General features: G+C 43.6%; 1 protein-coding gene across 1 annotated transcript; it reads left to right on the top strand.

Moving 5' to 3' along the window:
• Positions 1–50: 50 nt before the first annotated feature.
• LOC121167248 (coiled-coil domain-containing protein 191-like) lies at positions 51–16,528 on the top strand (the record flags this gene model as incomplete). Its single annotated transcript, XM_040996666.1, has 4 exons — positions 51–283; positions 2,525–2,563; positions 14,215–14,356; positions 16,385–16,528. Coding segments are annotated over exons 1-4 (415 nt in total), but the record flags the coding sequence as incomplete, so codon positions are not given.
• Positions 16,529–17,256: the final 728 nt, after the last annotated feature.

Genomic DNA, 17,256 nt, shown 5'->3' with positions numbered 1-17,256 from the left:
GGACCGCTGCAGTTGCCGTGGTAACTGGGCTTCGCTTGCGCAAAGTCTTCCTGGGAGTTGTGGTTCGGTGGTGCCTGACGCTAGCTGCCTTTGCTGGTTGGAAGAACTACAACTCCCAGTGCGTCCCGGAAGCAGCCTAGGCGGAGGAGCTGTTGTTACACCTTTGGTGGGATACGGGGCGTGAACCAGGAAAATGTTGCTGGCGCCCCAGGAGAGGCCCTCCTCAAAGAAGAGGCTGGAACTGAGTCGCTGGAAACGGTTCACGAAGAGGCCAAGTCCCAAGGTGATCCCAGGAAGAAGCTTTGGGCTAATGGGGCGGGGAGTGGTTCAGGGAGATTCCGTGTCCCAAGACAGTCGCAGCCCCTCCTGCAGTTCCTACATCTTCCTCGGAGGGACATCGTTAGGAGACCTGTGCAGCTGCCTTTAGTGAAATGTCCTGAAAGTTTTGGGTTATGACTTTTTTAGGGCTCTGGTGGGCAGCCGTGAAGAAACTGTTGCTACTGAACACTGTTCTCAAACTGGAGAGCTTGCCCGTGTCCAGCAGGATGGGAGGAATCTCAAACCTTGTCCCTCTACCTTCAGGACACTTAAATATGTGTTTGTTGGCATGATATTCCCTTTAAATGCTCTGCCACAGCCCCCTCCACTTCCAGTTTCTCATTAAATATATAAAATGAACTCGGGATTACAAATGGATATTGAATATAGGAATACTTGAGTAGCAGATTTAACTGATATTCAAGGGATAGATCCTTTTCATGTGTTATCTCTTTAAGTATTTATTCTATTTTGATTTCTTTGAAAGGCAAACTATGAAGTAGAAACAGAGGAGTTTTCCCTCTACTCCACTCCCCAAATGCCAGTAACAGAAGGACTGAGCCAGGTCCTAACCAGAGGCATGGAGCCCTAGCTGGGCTGCCACGTGGACCTGAGTGCTACCTCCCAGGGTACACAATAACAGGTCCCTGGATGGGAGGTGACAGATGAGGGAGGTGGGGTGAGGCCAGGAATCAATTCCTTGCTCTCTGGCTTCCCAAAGGAGGCTGAATGTGCTGTGCTACCTAAAGACCAAAAACAAACAAACAAAAAACCCCATGATAACCCCATTTCACATCTTACATTTCAGCATCTGTCCATAACATGTGCAAAGTCACAATCACACAGTGTGTGCTTTCCACAGACTACCTTGTTAGCAGTCCCCAAAAGAAATGCTGTAAGTGTAAATGAGGATGCGAAAATGCAGAGGCTTCTGAGCTTTAAGCTACTGAGCCGTTTCACCAGCTGTTGTCACCCTTCAGTTAAGCATTGCTGGAAGAATATTCTGTAGATGCGTGGAAAGAGGAAGGATGTTTGGCTGCTGGTGCTTGTTACCCTGTTGTTGCCTACAGTATAAAAAGGTAAAAACCCGAGAACTTGAAAAATTATTCAGCAGTACAGCTGCATGAATTCACTCTCTGGAAGATATTTTAAAGTTGAAGTATTAGGTAAATGAGAACATACCTTTCCCAGCTCTCTTGCCCGTGTGCTAATTTAGATGTCCTGAATTTTTAGCAAAACAAATGCCTCCATTTGTTTACTATTTCAGGAAACACGAGTTCCTGAGAGTGCAGCCTAATGGTCTGATTTCTAATCACGTCTGACTGATCTGCGTGGATATTAACCATTCATCACTTTCTGCTTTGAAAATGGTAGAAGTTGGATTGAGTAATTCTTACTCCAATCCCTGGTACTTCCTGTACCAAACTGTGTCTCTGATCTTGCTGCAATGTTCTCCTAAAGAGAGCAGAGGGGCACACCCTTTTCCCAGTGCTGTGTTGGATTTTTATGAGAAATGTTATGCCTAGCCTACGAAGTTGTCTTGGCCCTTAACCCTGAGTAGCTTTTATAGAGTCATGATGCCATGGCCAGCTTTGTAGGCAGTGAGTGAAGTTGGCTGTAAGGCTTGGATGCCAACATACCCTCTGTGGGTGCCAATTCATGTCCCAGCTGCGCCCCTTCTGATCCAAATCCCTGCTAATAACGGCTTGGGTGAAGCAGAGGAAGATGGCTCACATCCTTGGGCCCCTGACACCCATGTGAGAAGACCTGGTTTCCTCTTGGCCCACTCCTGGCCTTTGTGACCATTGGTGAGTGAACCAGAAGATAGAAGTCTCTATAACTCTGTCATTCAAATAGATAAATAAATCTTTTTTTTTTTAACAAAAATTGTAATTCCTGGCCCCTACCTTAGCCCAGTTCAATCTGAACTTTAAGATGGCCCTAGACAAGAAATAAAAAGAGGCAATGAGCAAGAGAAGACTTCCTATTTATTCATACTGTTATTCTGTGTGCTTTTTATTACTTATTAGCACTCAACTTTCTAATGAAATGCTTTGGAGGAAGAATAAAGGACACTTTCAGTGTTAAATAAAGGGCGCTTTATTGTTAAATGTTAAATAAAGGATACCTTCTATGTTAAAGTTGAGTAAGATATTACTGTATGTTAATACTGAGTATGTTAATATACTGTGTATGTTGTCTGCAGCCTGCTTTTTACCCTGATGACGTGAAGCTCTGGATTAAGGTAAGGGTATTTCAACATGAGGTTAAAAAGGAAATTAAGAGGCATTATCAGATTGAAAAGAAATGTAAGGGTCTCTATTTTGCTTACACTTGGTTATTTTTATTCCTGTATTACTGTATATGTATTACTATGTATGCATTATTATGTACTATAACTTTATTTCCATTTTTCAGTGATTTTGTTGCTTCTTCTGGAAACAGTTCAGCATGAATGTAAGAAAAGTAGTGTGTAGACATGCCTTTTCAAACGTTCTGAGTATGACATGAACAAATGTAGTAGAGATAAACAGAACAGGGAGGGACAAGCCTTGAAAAACATTGTAGTGCCCTACTTCTACTGGTGGAAGGTCTGTAATGTAATTACATTGACAAATAGAACTGACAGGCTATGTGAGTATCAAAAGAAAGAGTTTTCTAATTATTAGAGTGGTCCATAAATGAAGTGAGCATTCTTTAAGACAGGTATGTGCACTTGTGTTTTAAAAGATTTCTTTATTTGAAAGGCAAATTTACAGAGTGAGAAGAAGAGAATAAGAGAGGGGTAACTTCTTCTGCTAGTTTACTTCCCAGATAGCTACAATGGTTAGAGTTGAGCATAGCCAGGAGCCAGGAGCTTCTAATGGGAGTCCCATGTGGGTGCAGGGACCCAAGGACATGGGCCATCGTCTGCTGCTTTTCTAGCCCACCTGCAGGGACCAGGATCAGAAGAGAAGCAGCTGGGACTCGAACCAGCACCCATATGGAATGCTGGTACTACATGAGGTGGCTTTGCCTGCTACACCATGGCACTGGTCCCCAGAAATGTCTTCGATCACTGGAAGTACTCAAGTGGACTATAAAGGATCACTTAATGTTGGGATGAAGAGCATGAGCTTTCAGTGCATAGGAGATTGGAGTAAATAACTTCTGAGATTTGTTTCTAAGTCCAGGTACCATTTAAAATGTGAATGCCACCAAAGCCCTTCAGGTACACACCTCTGAAGGTCAGTTTGGCAACTTTCCATACTCTGGGTAGCGTATATTTCAGAATCATGCACTCCTTTCCTGGGAAAATATTTTTCTGCCAGATAGTATTTTAAAGAGATTTTATCTAAATTGACGTACTGCATCATGGGTACCTGGCGTTAAGTGCCTACTAAGTACTAACACACTGTCTTGGGCAGTAGAACTAAAACAGGACAGAGGAGGTAAAATATCACCCTTCAAAACTTCATAGTCCAGTGGAAGGATAAGCAACTTGTCCACTGATGAAGCGGCAATTGAAGAGGTACGTGGAGCCCAGGAAGGTTTCTTAAGTACTGCAGAAGGCCTGACATGAAAGACAACTGAAATTGACCTACTGTTAGGGAGACTAGCTTCTGAGAAGCCCTCTCCTCCTGCATGTCAGGGGTGGGAAGCCCAGAGCCACATCCCTGCAGGGCTTAGGCACAGTAATTGATTACCATCCCTTCCCGAGAGGAAGATGTAGGGAAACCAGCATGCTGACTTACACCATTTTTCTCCTTCATACCATTGTTGGCCAGCATGACTGTGACTTCTTTTCCCCACTATACTCTCAAATCTCCCATCTTCGGAAAAAAAAAAGTCCTTATTTGACCCTGTAGTCCATTCTGATAGCTGCACAACTTCTTTTGCTTCTCCAGTGTCTTCGATATATACCCTGGACTCCTTGCCTTTGTATTTTTTTTTTTAAAGATATATTTTATCTTTTTTTTTTCTTTAATTGGAAAGGCAGATATACAGAGAAGAGAGACAGAGAGGAAGATCTTCCGTCCAATGATTCACTCCCCAAGTGAGCGCAACGGGCCGATACTATGCCAATCCGAACCCAGGAGCCTCTTCCGGGTCTCCCACGTGGGTGCAGGGTCCCAAAGCCTTGGGCTGTCTTCGACTGCTCTCCCGGGTCACAGGCAGGGAGTTGGAAGGAAAGTGGGGCTGCTGGGATAGAACCGGCGCCCATATGGGATCCGGGGTGTGCTAGGCGAGGACCTTAACCACTTGCGCCACCGCGCTGGGCCCAAGATATATTTTATCTTTATTGGAAAGGAGGATTTACAGAGAGGAGAGACAAAGAGGAAGATCTTCCATCCAATGATTCACTCCCCAAGTGAGCGCAACGGCCCATGCTATGCCAATCTGAAGCCAGGAGCCTCTTCCGGGTCTCCCACGTGGGTGCAGGGTCCCAAAGCTTTGGGCTGTCCTCGACTGCTTTCCCAGGCCACAGGCAGGAAGCTGGATGGGAAGCGGGGCTGCTGGGATTAGAACTGGCGCCCATATGGGATCCCAGGCTTGCAAGGCGAAGACCTTAACTACTGCATTGTCGTGCCGGGCCCTTGCCTTTGTATTTTTATTATCCTCCACTGCCCACTGTTATTTTTCCTTGGTTTCTGATTTTTACCATTTCACAGAGATTGTTATAAATGACCTCCTGGCCAAATTTAGTTATTTCCTCCTGACAGTCCTCAAACTTTTGCAGATTATATTTGATAGTTACTACTTCCTGTGTTGTTGAAATTCTCTCCTTCACTTCATTCTGTTAGCACTGTTTTCTCCTGCTCTCTATCTTCACTTCTTTGTCTTCTATTCATACAGAGTGGTTTTGCTCCCTAACATATCCTGATTGTGGGTGTACCCTAAAGAGATATAACCTCTATATCAAAGGCTTCCAAATCTACTTCGGTAGACAATCTTCTCAAAATCAACTAAGATTTTGTTATATGGAACAAGCATGGATTATGCAGTTAAGAAAGTTCTCTCTTCTGAACTGAAAAGATTGGAGGCTGACACTGTGGCACAGCTACTTAAGCTGCCATCTGTGATACCAATATTACATATGAGTTTCCTTTCAATCCGACCTGCACCACTTTTTGTTCCAGCTTCCTGATAATGTTCCTGGGAAGACAACAGAGGTACCTGGGGCCCTGTCACCCACTTGAAAAACCCAAAGGGGATCCAGGCTTTAGCCTGGTCCAACCCTAGCCATTTTAGCCACTTTGGGAGTGAACTAACAGTTCTAAGATCTCTCTCTCTCTTTCCCCTTTCTCTGTATCTCTGCCTTTCAAATAGGAAAGTAAATAAATATTCAACAAAAAGAAAGCAGATGAAGATTGTTCAACATAAGTTGAGACCTTGCTGAAATAATGTAACCATAGTTTCTCCTGAGATCAAAAATTCACAAATCAATTTGCTCTAGGCTTGCATATGTTCATTGTAAAAGCAAAGGAATGAGATATTTGAGGATAATGTAAGATCATAGTTGAATACCCACCCTTGCTGGAAAAGAGAAGGAAGCTTTTAAAGGACTCATAGGTTGAGGGAGGAGGGTGAGAGTAGGGGAAGTAAAGCTTGGAGATAAATAGGTGACGGATATTGGAGAGAAGTTATCAGAGTTTGTGTTGAGTGATGGAAAACTCTATGTGACATGGTTCAGAATGAGCATGCCAGTAATAGGCTGCTGGACTACTGGAATATCAGACAAACCCTGAACCTGAGATGCTGGTGAGTCATGGATGTAGAAACCACTTCACATCAGGTGCTTGAGTAGAATTAGGAGTCCTGTGGCAGTTCACTTGAAATGCAACAGTCCACCACAATTTACAAATCATCCTTGTCCTGACCTGAGGGAATGACTCATCCAAGTGCATACTGCTGCATTACTGAGCTTTCCAGGCATTCTCATCAAGTCAGTTCTCTCCTCTGGAATCCTTAGTGTTTCTGTATGTCTCTGTCAATCAATTTATAGGATCAGTGCACCCCTCATAGCCCTTTAACTAATAGGGTGTATCTCCTGTGAATACAGTTTCCTTCCCTTCATCAATAGGATCAGTGTTCACTTGGCTTTGACTAATGTTGGACTAATCCTCAGTCTGGAATTCTGATTCTCTCAGTGGCTAATCCAAATCCTTTCCTTTCAGTTTGTCTTGAGATACCTCCCCAGTGAACAGATCCTCTTTGCCCATCCTAAACTCCTGATCCCATTTACCAGGACTCTCTTACAATTATTCTATTGTTCGTATAGGCAGATAGAACGTCAAGCATTTACTGTTATATAGAGTGATTCAAGAGAATTGGCCAGAGGAAGGCATTTGGTGCAGTAATTAAGTCACCACATGGTCCTTGTACCAGTTACTCCGCTTTCCATCCAGCTACTTGCTAATGTGCACCCTGGAAGGTAGCAGGTGATGGCTCAAGTACTTGCATCTCTATCACTTACATGGAGAATCCAGAGTGACTTATGGGCTCCTGGCTTTGGCCTGACATGGCCCTGGCTGTTTGTGGATATTTAGGGAATGAACCAGTAAATGGAAGATGTGTCTCTCTCTCTCTCTTTTAAATAAAAAAAAAAATAGGCACTTTAAAAATAATGTTATTTGCAAAACTATTATGTTTTCAACTGGGTATATGCCAAGTGACTGGTGTTTTTTTTTTAATTTTAATTTTATTTTTGGTGATTTATACATACTTGGGTCATAAGAGTAAAGGACTACAGGAAGGTGGGTGAGATCACCATTTCCACATTCTCTTTTTTTCTTTCCTGTACCTGGGGAAAAGAGGGAAATAAGCCTCCCATCCATTCCAGGGTCCCTGATGTGGGGCACACTCTGAGGGTCCTGCTCAAGAGGTTTCGATAGTTCAATAGTTCTGAATTACTGCCGATCTTGCCACTCCAAGCACAATGAAATCTCTCCAGAATCCACTGGTTGACATAGTCCACCTTAGAGTCTCTGTTTGCCCAGATATTCACTGCCAACACTTGGCTGGGGTAGTTGATCAATTTGTTTTGTCCTCCGTCTTCTATTGTGGTACCAAGTGTCCTCTGCAGACTCCAATGTATTGCCATATCCTCCATGTGCACCCAGAGATACTGTCCACTGCTCTGTCTAAGCCCCTGAGAAGGCCCAGCGCTGATACATGCACTCCACGGTCAGACCACGGAACCCAGAATTCTTTCCATGGTTGGGGTTCAGCTGGGGGAATCCCTGAAGAAACTTCATCTGAGGTGATCTCAGATCTAACTCTTCATGTGTGCCTGCTAATACAGGGTCTGGCACAGCCCGCTGCCCCATCAGTTTATGCATATGCTGGTGGTTGTAATTGTCGAGTCAGTTCTGCCTTCAGCCCTGTCTGTGACACAAACAACATATTGCAGCCCAGCCCAATCCTGCTCACCACACACTCGGCCTTCATGTACACCAGTGGAAGCTGCAGCCTAGTTGGAGAAACCTGCATTAACCCCCTCTAGGCCTGCCCCCTGCCCTGCTTCCTGTGATTGCCAGTATGTACAGCCAACTGGTCCAGTTCGTGCCACATCCCATTCAGGTCTCATATGGGTCAGTGGGCCTTGAAGCCTAGTTCAATTCAACCAACCCCACTATCCAGTTCACACACGAGCCAGTGGGTACCATTCTCTGTCTAGCCACGCCTGCCCCAGTCCTGGTTCTTATGTTCACCAGTCAGAGTGGCAAGCCAGGAGGGAGGTGCCACTGTTTCCCTCGTGGACCCACTCCTACCCTGGATCCTGCACTCCTCAGGTGGTTCTGCAGTTTAACTTGACAGAATTAGCCCCCAGTGCCAGCATCTGCCAGCTGATGCTGCTGCAAAGCCCAACCAGCCCAATCCCACTCTGGCTTGTGCATGTACCAGTAGGAACAGTTAACCCAGCCTGGCTTTTCCCTGATCCAGTTCACGTGAGGCCAACAGGGTTATAGCCATGTCTAGCCTAATCTGCCCCCATCCCAACTCTCACACTCACCAGTGGGAGTGGTGATCCAGCAGGGGAGCACCGTGCAGCCATCCTACCAGCTTTGTCCCCTCTCCCCTAGAGTCTCATGTGTGCTGGTTGGGTGCTATGGCCCAGTCTGGCATGGCCCGCCTCACCTCGGCATTTGCCAGTGGATGCTGTAGCTTGGCCGGGCCTGGCCTACTCGCAGTTCAGCTCATGCTGGTGAGGGCTACAGCCTAGCCCAGTCTAGCTGGCCCCTACTCCTGGTCCTCATGTGAACTGACGTGTGTTGTGACCCAACTTGGCCCAACACTTGAAGAACCTCTGTATCAAAATCCCAACCATTTGCTCATAGCTCATTGCTACTAAGAAACTGTGTGAGTTTGCAGGCCTTTGTGACCTTTAGCACTGATTCTTATGAATCAAGGCCCACCTAAGTCTGGTTATCTCACAGGTGGCTCCAAGTAATTAAGTGGGTGCTTACCTTAGTTGCTGGAGGCATGGGCTGTCCAGCTGAGATAGGTAGGGAATGTGTGGTATTTCCCCTCACCTTGCAGGCTATTGTGAATTGCCCCTTTTCAAGCTATTGTGGACTGCCCCTATAAAAACCCTATAAATGGGGCCCGGCGCAGTGGCGCAAGTGGTTAAGGTCCTCGCCTTGCACGCCCGGGATCCCATATGGGCGCCGGTTCTAATCCCGGCAGCCCCGCTTCCCTTCCAGCTTCCCTTCCAGCTCCCTGCCTGTGGCCTGGGAAAGCAGTCGAGGACGGCCCAAAGCTTTGGGACCCTGCACCCGCGTGGGAGACCCGGAAGAGGCTCCTGGCTTCGGACTGGCATAGCATCGACCGTTGCGCTCACTTGGGGAGTGAAACATCGGATGGAAGATCTTCCTCTCTGTCTCTCCTCTCTGTATATCTGCCTTTCCAATGAAAAAATAATAAAAATAAATCTTTAAAAAAAAAAAAAACCCTATAAATGTGCTGTTCTGGGCCACACTCTGGTAAGGGGTGTTGTTCCTGACTGGCTGGGTCGTCAGCCAGCTCTGCCTGCTCTCAACCAAGAACCCAGGCTCAGATGTGCTGAGCTTGAATAAACCATCCTTGTGCACTTGGATTGACTTCAGACTCCTGGTGATTTCTGGGGATCTCAAAATCTGGGCACAACACCCACACTGCATTCTGGTACTCAGATTCGCCAGTGGGTGATATGAACTGGCCCAGCCTGGTTCACCCCCCGACCTGCACCTAATATATGCCCACGAGTACCATGCCCTGGCCTGGACTTGGCTACTTCCTACCACAGTTTTTGTGCTCCACAGACTTAACTCACTTCGCCACAGAGCTAGCCCTAGGAAAAGTCATTTTCAAAGCAGGTCAGATGACAATACAAATAAGCCTTTGAATAAGCCTTTCTTTGTTTGTTTGTGTAGCAAATGGCTAACTTGTTAAAAGTGTGAAGCACTAGGCCTGGCACAGTAACATAGTGGCTAAATCCTCGCCTTGTATGTGCTGGGATCCCATTTGGATGCTGATTTGTGTCCTAGCTGCTCCATTTCCCATCTAGCTACCTGCTGTTGCCTGGGAAAGCAGTCGAGGATGGCCCAAAGCATTGGGACCCTGCACCTGTGTGGGAAACCTGGAAGAAGCTCCTGGCTTCTGGCTTTGGTTCGGCTCACCCCCGGCTGTTGTGGCTACTTGGGGAGTGAACCAATGAACAGAAGGTCTTTTTCTCTGTATCTCCTCTCTATAGATCTCTCTGTCCAGTGGAAATAAATAAACCTTGAGAAAAAAATAGTTCAAGAGACCATTATGGTCGGGGAAATAAGTCAAACCCAAAAGGACAAATATATGTTCTCTCTGACATAAGGCAAATTTCATGCAAAGTATAAGCTCAATAGCCCTTTCAATACTATTTCTGCTGCAACTCATGTGTTTTGATATTTTTGTTTGAATTTTCATTTCTTCGAAATGTTTCTTTAGTCTTATTAAATTCTTTACTGACTCATAGGTTGTTCAGTAGCATCATTTTCTCCAAGAAGGTTTTTTTCATTTCTTCAGGGATGCATAGATCATTCAGTAAAATGTTATCTAACTTCATGTTGTTGTAAATTTTTAAACTTTATTTCTGTTGTTGATTTTGTTTTATGACTTTTCATTTAAGGGAATGTATTTGCTGTATAATAGAGACTGTCATATCCAGATGTGAAGATATAATGCAGTATGTATCTCTACTTCCAAATCAAAGATTGACTCCCAAAGAAACCGATAAATATATATTGAAAATAGGATGCTCTGCTACTGTCCATACCTACAATGTCAGGAAGCGCTTAAATAGCAGAGTGATGGACTTATGACTGCTTATGAAGGAATAGACTATTGCAAAAATATAAGGGAAACCCATGGGAAGGGAAGGGAATTTGAAGAAAGGAAATCCCAGAGCCTCTAGAATTGTATCCTACAATATAGATATAGACATAGATATAGATATAGACATAGACATAGACATAGATATAATTTAAAAGATTGTGTTAATGATATACATACCATTGAATATAAATAAAACTTTAAATGATTTTGTATTATTTGAGGGAAACAGAAGAAAAAAACTTATTTAATACTATCAGGTCATGTCTTTTACTTCCTTTCTTTACGAATTGCTTTGTATTTTTATAAATGAGTTTGCCATGGCCACACTCTGCCATTAACTCGCCTCAGCATTAACTAAAGCTTATACCAACTTTCTTTGTAAAACTTAGATTTTTGTGTATCATTTCCTAAATAAAATATCCTAGAGGAACTGAAAAAAAAAGTTTATAAAAGTGGGAACACTGTTCTAGGTACTGGGGTTCACTTGTGACGAAATCAGTAATGCCTGCTAACATTCTGCTTGGGGGCAGACAGTAAATGTATAAGGGTCCTTTAAAAATTTTGTTGAAAAGCAGGATTAAAAGGTAAATATATTTCAGTGACAAAATGTTTTGAAATTGATGCATGATGTTTTATAATTCCATGAACCTTTTATTTATTTATTTATTTTTACAGTAAATTTATTTTTGGTGATGCTTACATAGTTAAGAATGCATGCTCATGTGGACCACTGATTAGGGTGGAGAGGGTCCAGGAATGGAGAAAGTGGGTGAAACAATTGTTTCCAATCTTCTTTTCTAAATATATTGTTGTACGCTTCGATTCAGATAGCTTTCGTATCAAAACAAACACCTTTTTATTCTACTTTCCATGAATCTTTTGGAATCTCCTCCTATTGTAAGGGAATGAGTGCTCTAGAGAAGGAGCAGAGGATGGGGAATGCGGGGGCAGGAAGAGGGTGGTGACTGTTTCATAGATTGACTGGAAAAGGCCTCATTGAGAAAGAAACGTTTGAGTGGACGTCTGTAGGAGAGTATTCCAGAAAGCGGGAAGGGAACAGAAGGGCTGTGAGCATGGAGCACATGCGGGAGATCCTTGGAGGGCCGAGCAACGGGTCCAGTGTGGCTAAGACGAGAGTGAGCAAGGGAAGGGCAGCAGTAAGGAGGCTGAGTCTCCTGGGGCCTGGTGGCCAGGACCTTCTGCTTTGTTCAAGATAGAGAACCACTGAAGAACCGAGTGGAGCTGGGATGTGAAATGGCTTTCATTGTCAAGAGATGCTGTGACAGGAGCCTATTCGGATGTGCTCTGGACTGAGGGGGTGGCAGTGGAGGTGATGGAAAAGGAACAGATTCTGGATATATTTTGGAGATTCAGGCAGTGTGTCTCCTGACAGGTTGTACACTGCCTGCGGGTGGGGATGCAGTGTGATCACAGCTCGCACTACCTGTGTTAGAAGGTTGGAAACAGCAAGCCTGCAGGGAAAAGCACGGGTGGGGACAAAGAGTTCTTGTAAAATAAGTTAGAATGCCAAGGCTGACGTCTCATCTCCAGTTCTCTTTCTCCATTCCCAGAAATTTGGTCATTTTTTTATTAGACTCATTTAGTTTTAAATAAAACATTCCAGTTCATTTAGTGTTTATTACAAGTTTACTGAATCGGTAGTTTTCCTACTATCTGATGGGATGCTTCTTCCAGTGGTAGGACTTGGAGAAAATTGTATTTACTCTGCCTGTAGTTCATTTATGTGCAAGTCCTTAGTGGCGTGGAAAGTAACAAAAATATTATATTTTTATTTGAAATAAAATATCCAGCTCTCAGGAACCAATATGAGTATTCCAAAATAAAAGTCATCTAAAGCCTGAATAACCTTTTATCCAAATACAGACATTATAAACATGTTAGAACTGAGTAAAATACTGCAATTTGCTTAATATGAGCAAAAAATTCATGGGAAATGTATATCGTCAAAAAGTATGCCTGGGGCCCGGCAGCATGGCCTAGCAGCTGAAGTCCTCGCCTGGAACGTGTCAGGATCCCATATGGGCGCCAGGTCTAATCCCGGCTGCTCCACTACCTGTCCAGCTCCCAGCTTGTGGCCTGGGAAAGCAGTCGAGGACGGCCCAAAGCCTTGGGACCCTGCACCCGTGTGGGAGACACAGAAGAAGTTCCTGGATCCTGGCTTTGGATCGGCATAGCATGGGCCATTGTGGTCACTTGGGGAGTGAATCATTGGACAGAAGATCTTCCTCTCTGTCTCTCCTCCTCTCTGTATATCTGACTTTCCAATAAATAAATAAATCTTTTTAAAAAAAATTATGCCTGGGGCCCGGTGTGGTGGCTCAGTGGTTAAGGTCCTCGCCTTGCACGCCCGGGATCCCATACGGGCGCTGGTTCTAATCCCAGCAGCCCCGCTTCCCTTCCAGCTCCCTGCCTGTGACCTGGGAAAGCAGTCGAGGACGGCCCAAAGCTTTGGGAACCTGCACCCGCGTGGGAGACCCGGAAGAGGCTCCTGGGTTCGGATTGGCATAGTATCGGCTGTTGCGCTCACTTGGGGAGTGAATCAGTGGACGGAAGATCTTCCTCTCTGTCTCTCCTCTCTGTATATCCGCCTTTCCAATAAAAAAAAATAATAAAAAAATAAATCTTTAAAAAAAATTATGCCTGAATTTCAAGTATTTTTTTCTACCAAAACCAACTTTTTTTTATATTTTATTTTTAATAGTGTTTACATAGTTGAGAGGGATGCACGCCCATGTGGGCCCCTGATGAGGGTGGAGAAAGTCAGGAATGGAGGAAAGTAGGGGCAGAAATATTTCGGGGTTTTTTTTTGTTTTGTTTCTTTTGTTTTGTTTTTAGATTTTTAAATTTTTATTGGAAAGTCAGATATCCAGAGAGGAGGAGAGACAGAGAGGAAGATCTTCCATACGATGATTCACTCCCCAAATTACTGCAAAGGCTGGAGCAGTGCCGATCCAAAGCCAGGAGCAAGGACCTTCTTCTGTGTCTCCCACACGGGTGCAGGATCCCAAGGCTCTGGGCCGTCCTCAGCTGATTTCCAGGCCACAAGCAGGGAGCTGGACAGGAAGCGAGGCCGCTGGGACACGAACCGGCGTCATAAGGGATCCCAGCACGTTCAAGGTAAGGACTTCAGCTGCTAGGCCACTGCACTGGGCCCAAAATTACATCAGTACCTTGTGATGGGGGACAATCCTCTGATGATGCTGTAGAAACTCACGGTGGAGAAGAGTATTTCAGTGGTGTTGCCTGAGTGGTTTTGATAGCTCTGAGATTTTAATTTAATTTTAAAAAATTTCATTATTTAATTTGAATAAAAAACATTTTGATTTTCATTTTTTCCATTAGTCTTTTGAAGTACCCTCATGTATAAGATACCAGACAATTATTTGGGGTGGGTTTTTTAAACCTCAGAATTATTTCAAAAATGAAAAATGAAAAAAGAAGAAGAAAGAATCTTGGTAGAAAATCAGATTCTTGCATAGGAGTTAAATTCTTTAACTAAACAAAGTCATTGTCACCTTAATGGAATTTTTTTTTGTGTTGCAGAAAGTGGAGGAGGCTTCAGAATTTGCAGTTTCAGAAGCATTTTCTGCCAGAAATCCAGATTTACCCAGAAAGCGTTGGGGCCAAATCCCAGATTTGGAAATAACTGAACAAATAGATTATCATGATGAAGTGTATGCGGAAGGTGAGAGAAGGCTTTTTCCCCCTGCTGTGATGTTAACTGCTTTTAAAATATAACACATGATGTGTTTGAAAATGCAGAATGGAAATTTTTTTACTCTTGTTCTTAATTTTTGCTTTGTCCAACTGCCCTGAAGCTCATTTGCTGTGGGGTTAGCTCCAGTGTAGACAAGTAACACACGAAAAGCCAGTTTTGTTCTGAGACAAAATCCACCACCTCCCGAGGCTGCTTGACTCCCCGTTAACTAGTCAGTTGTTGCACAGTGTTAGCCTGTTGTGGAGATTGGAAAACGTTAAGTTGGTCTGGCATTGCACAAATAATTTGACCACTATTTCGTAAGAACAGTTTTATTCCTTAGGAAGAAAACCTGAAGCCATCTCTATCTTCTAAAAGCACTTGCTTTTTAGAATTCCGTTAATTTAGATACTGATGCTCCAAAGAACGCTGCCACTTAGAGATTTAAAAGGATCAGGAGAAATTATCAATATGGAAAGGAAGAGGCCACTGTGGTGCAGGAAAGATCATCCCACAAACCAACTCCCGTTTGGGTCATTTATGTCTCCAGTCACTTAGTTTGCTTTTTCATTTATTCAGCATGTGCAGTTTTTTACCTTTTTGTCTTTTTTGGGGGAGGGGGGTTGGTTTGTTTGAGGCTAAAGAGTTTTTATTGCGAGGGTCTATCCTTGTGAGTATGGGATGTTTAACACTGGCCCTGGCCGCCCCATACTAGATACCAGTATCATTTCCCAAGTTGTGACGGACAAAAAATGCGATCTGCGTGGGCATTTGGCCTTGTGATTAAGGCTCTCATTAAGATGCCCGTGTCACATATTGGAGTGTTTAAGATTCATTTATTTTTTCCCTCCGAGCACTGGGCTACGGTACCCAACTCTAACTTCAAGCTCCAGCTTCCAGCTAATGTAGATCCTGGGAGGTAGTGGTGATGACTCAACTGACTGAGTGCCTACCACCCGTGTAGGAGACCTACACGGGATTCTTGTATTCTTGCTTTGATTTCCAACCTGGCCCAGTCCAAGCCTATTGTAGGCATTTAGAGAGTGAAGCAGCAGATGGGCATTTTCCATCTCTCCATCGCTTAAGTAAGTGAAGATGTCTTTAAAAAATTACTCCAGACATTGCCATTTGTCCACTGTGGGGTTAATTTGATGATTGCCACCCTGAACCTGATCCATGTGTTACCTATTTCCCCTCATCTCCTGCTGTTCTCCTCTCCTCTTCAGCAACATTGGCCTCTTTCTGTTTCCTTAACGTGGTAAATATTCCTGCCCGAAGGCTTTCGCATTTACTTTCCCGCTGCATAGAAGGATGTCCCTTTATGTATCCAGGTGGCTTTCGACATCACATCCTTCTCCGTGAACCCTTCTTTGGCCGCTGAATTTAAAACTTAACCCCTATCTTCTGTACTGTACTTTGTTCACCTTTCCATGCTTTGCTTTTTTTTTCTTATTTATTTTTTGAAACATTTTTTTATTTGTTTATTTGAAAGAGTTACAGAGAGATTGAGAAGGGAGAGGTAGAGAGAAACATTCTTTTGGTTCATTCTCCAGATGGCCACACCAATCAGTGCTGAGCCAGACCAAAGCCAGGAGCCAGGAACTTCCTCCAAGTCTCCTGTGTGGGTAGCAGGGACCCAAGCACTTAAGCTGTGTGCCATTGTTTTTCCCAGGTCCGTTGGTAGGGAGCTGGATCAGAACTGGAGTAGCTGGATCATGAGCCATGTGGGTTGATGGCATTGCTGATGATGGCTTTTAACTTCTTGGCCACAATGCCAGCCCTGTTTTATTTGTGATGATGATGATGATGATTATCTCTCTTTCTCAATTACAATATAAACTTGGTGGTAGTGGGGGTTTATTTTTCCAATTTTGTTCACAGCTGTATTCCCAGAATCTAGAACTGTAGGTGATGCATGAAAGATATTCATTATTTATTGAATCAATGAAACTAATAAATGAAGACAGTCTCTTAAGTAATTGAAATACTTAAAAGATGTTTTTCTTTTATTGATAGCTCAGGAGCTAGTCAATGACTGGTTAGACACCAAACTTAAGCAAGAATTAACCAGTGATGGAGAAGGTGATGCTGAAAGCACGGTGTTCAGTGTCACTCCTACGGAAGAAGCCAGAAGTCACTGGAAGTATGACAAGTTTGATGGTAAGAATGTATCTGACTGTTCTAAGCTCCACCATCTAATGAATGGTTCTAAAAAATGTTTTTAGTTGTTTGTTTTTCTCTTGACTTTTAAAAATCATTATTGGTTTCTATGATAGGGTTCTGTACACACAAGGATTCCCCTTTGTGTGTATGGATCCCCATCCCCTTGTTTTTAGTTGTTTTGAATGATAAATGATGTAGTATTTGACTTCTGTGTTTACTTACATTTGTTATTGGTTTTAGGTGTTATTAATTGAATGAAAATTATTTGAGTATAAATTTGTGGTGTTTTATGTGGTGTTTGACATGGTGGTTAAGATATTACTTGGAAGCCTGTGCCCCATGCCAGAGTACCTGGGTTGGATCCCAGATCTGCTTCCAATTCCAACATTCCTGCTAATGCACAGCCAGGAAAGCTGCAAGTGAGGGCTTAAGTACTTTGGTCCCTGTCATTGATATGGGAGGTCCAGAATGAGTTCTAGGGTTCTGGCTTCAGCCTGACCCAGGCCTGGTTATCATAGGCACTTAGGATTGAAACCAGCAAATGGAAGATTTCCCTATTTCTGTCATTTTCTCTGTCTGCCTCTCAGTTAAATACATAAATAAATATAACTTTATTATTTGTATTTCTGTTTATGACTGTAATTGCAATTAATGTTGCTTAAGAGCACCTCTTCCCCATCTATCATTGGGTAACTATTTCAGTGGAGAATATTCTGCGAAAATAT

This window comes from Ochotona curzoniae, unplaced genomic scaffold, assembly GCF_017591425.1.
Source record: "Ochotona curzoniae isolate NIBS_2020 unplaced genomic scaffold, NIBS_Ocur_1.0 patch352, whole genome shotgun sequence".
NCBI lineage: Eukaryota > Metazoa > Chordata > Mammalia > Lagomorpha > Ochotonidae > Ochotona > Ochotona curzoniae.
This window is presented reverse-complemented; position numbering and strand designations above follow the sequence as displayed.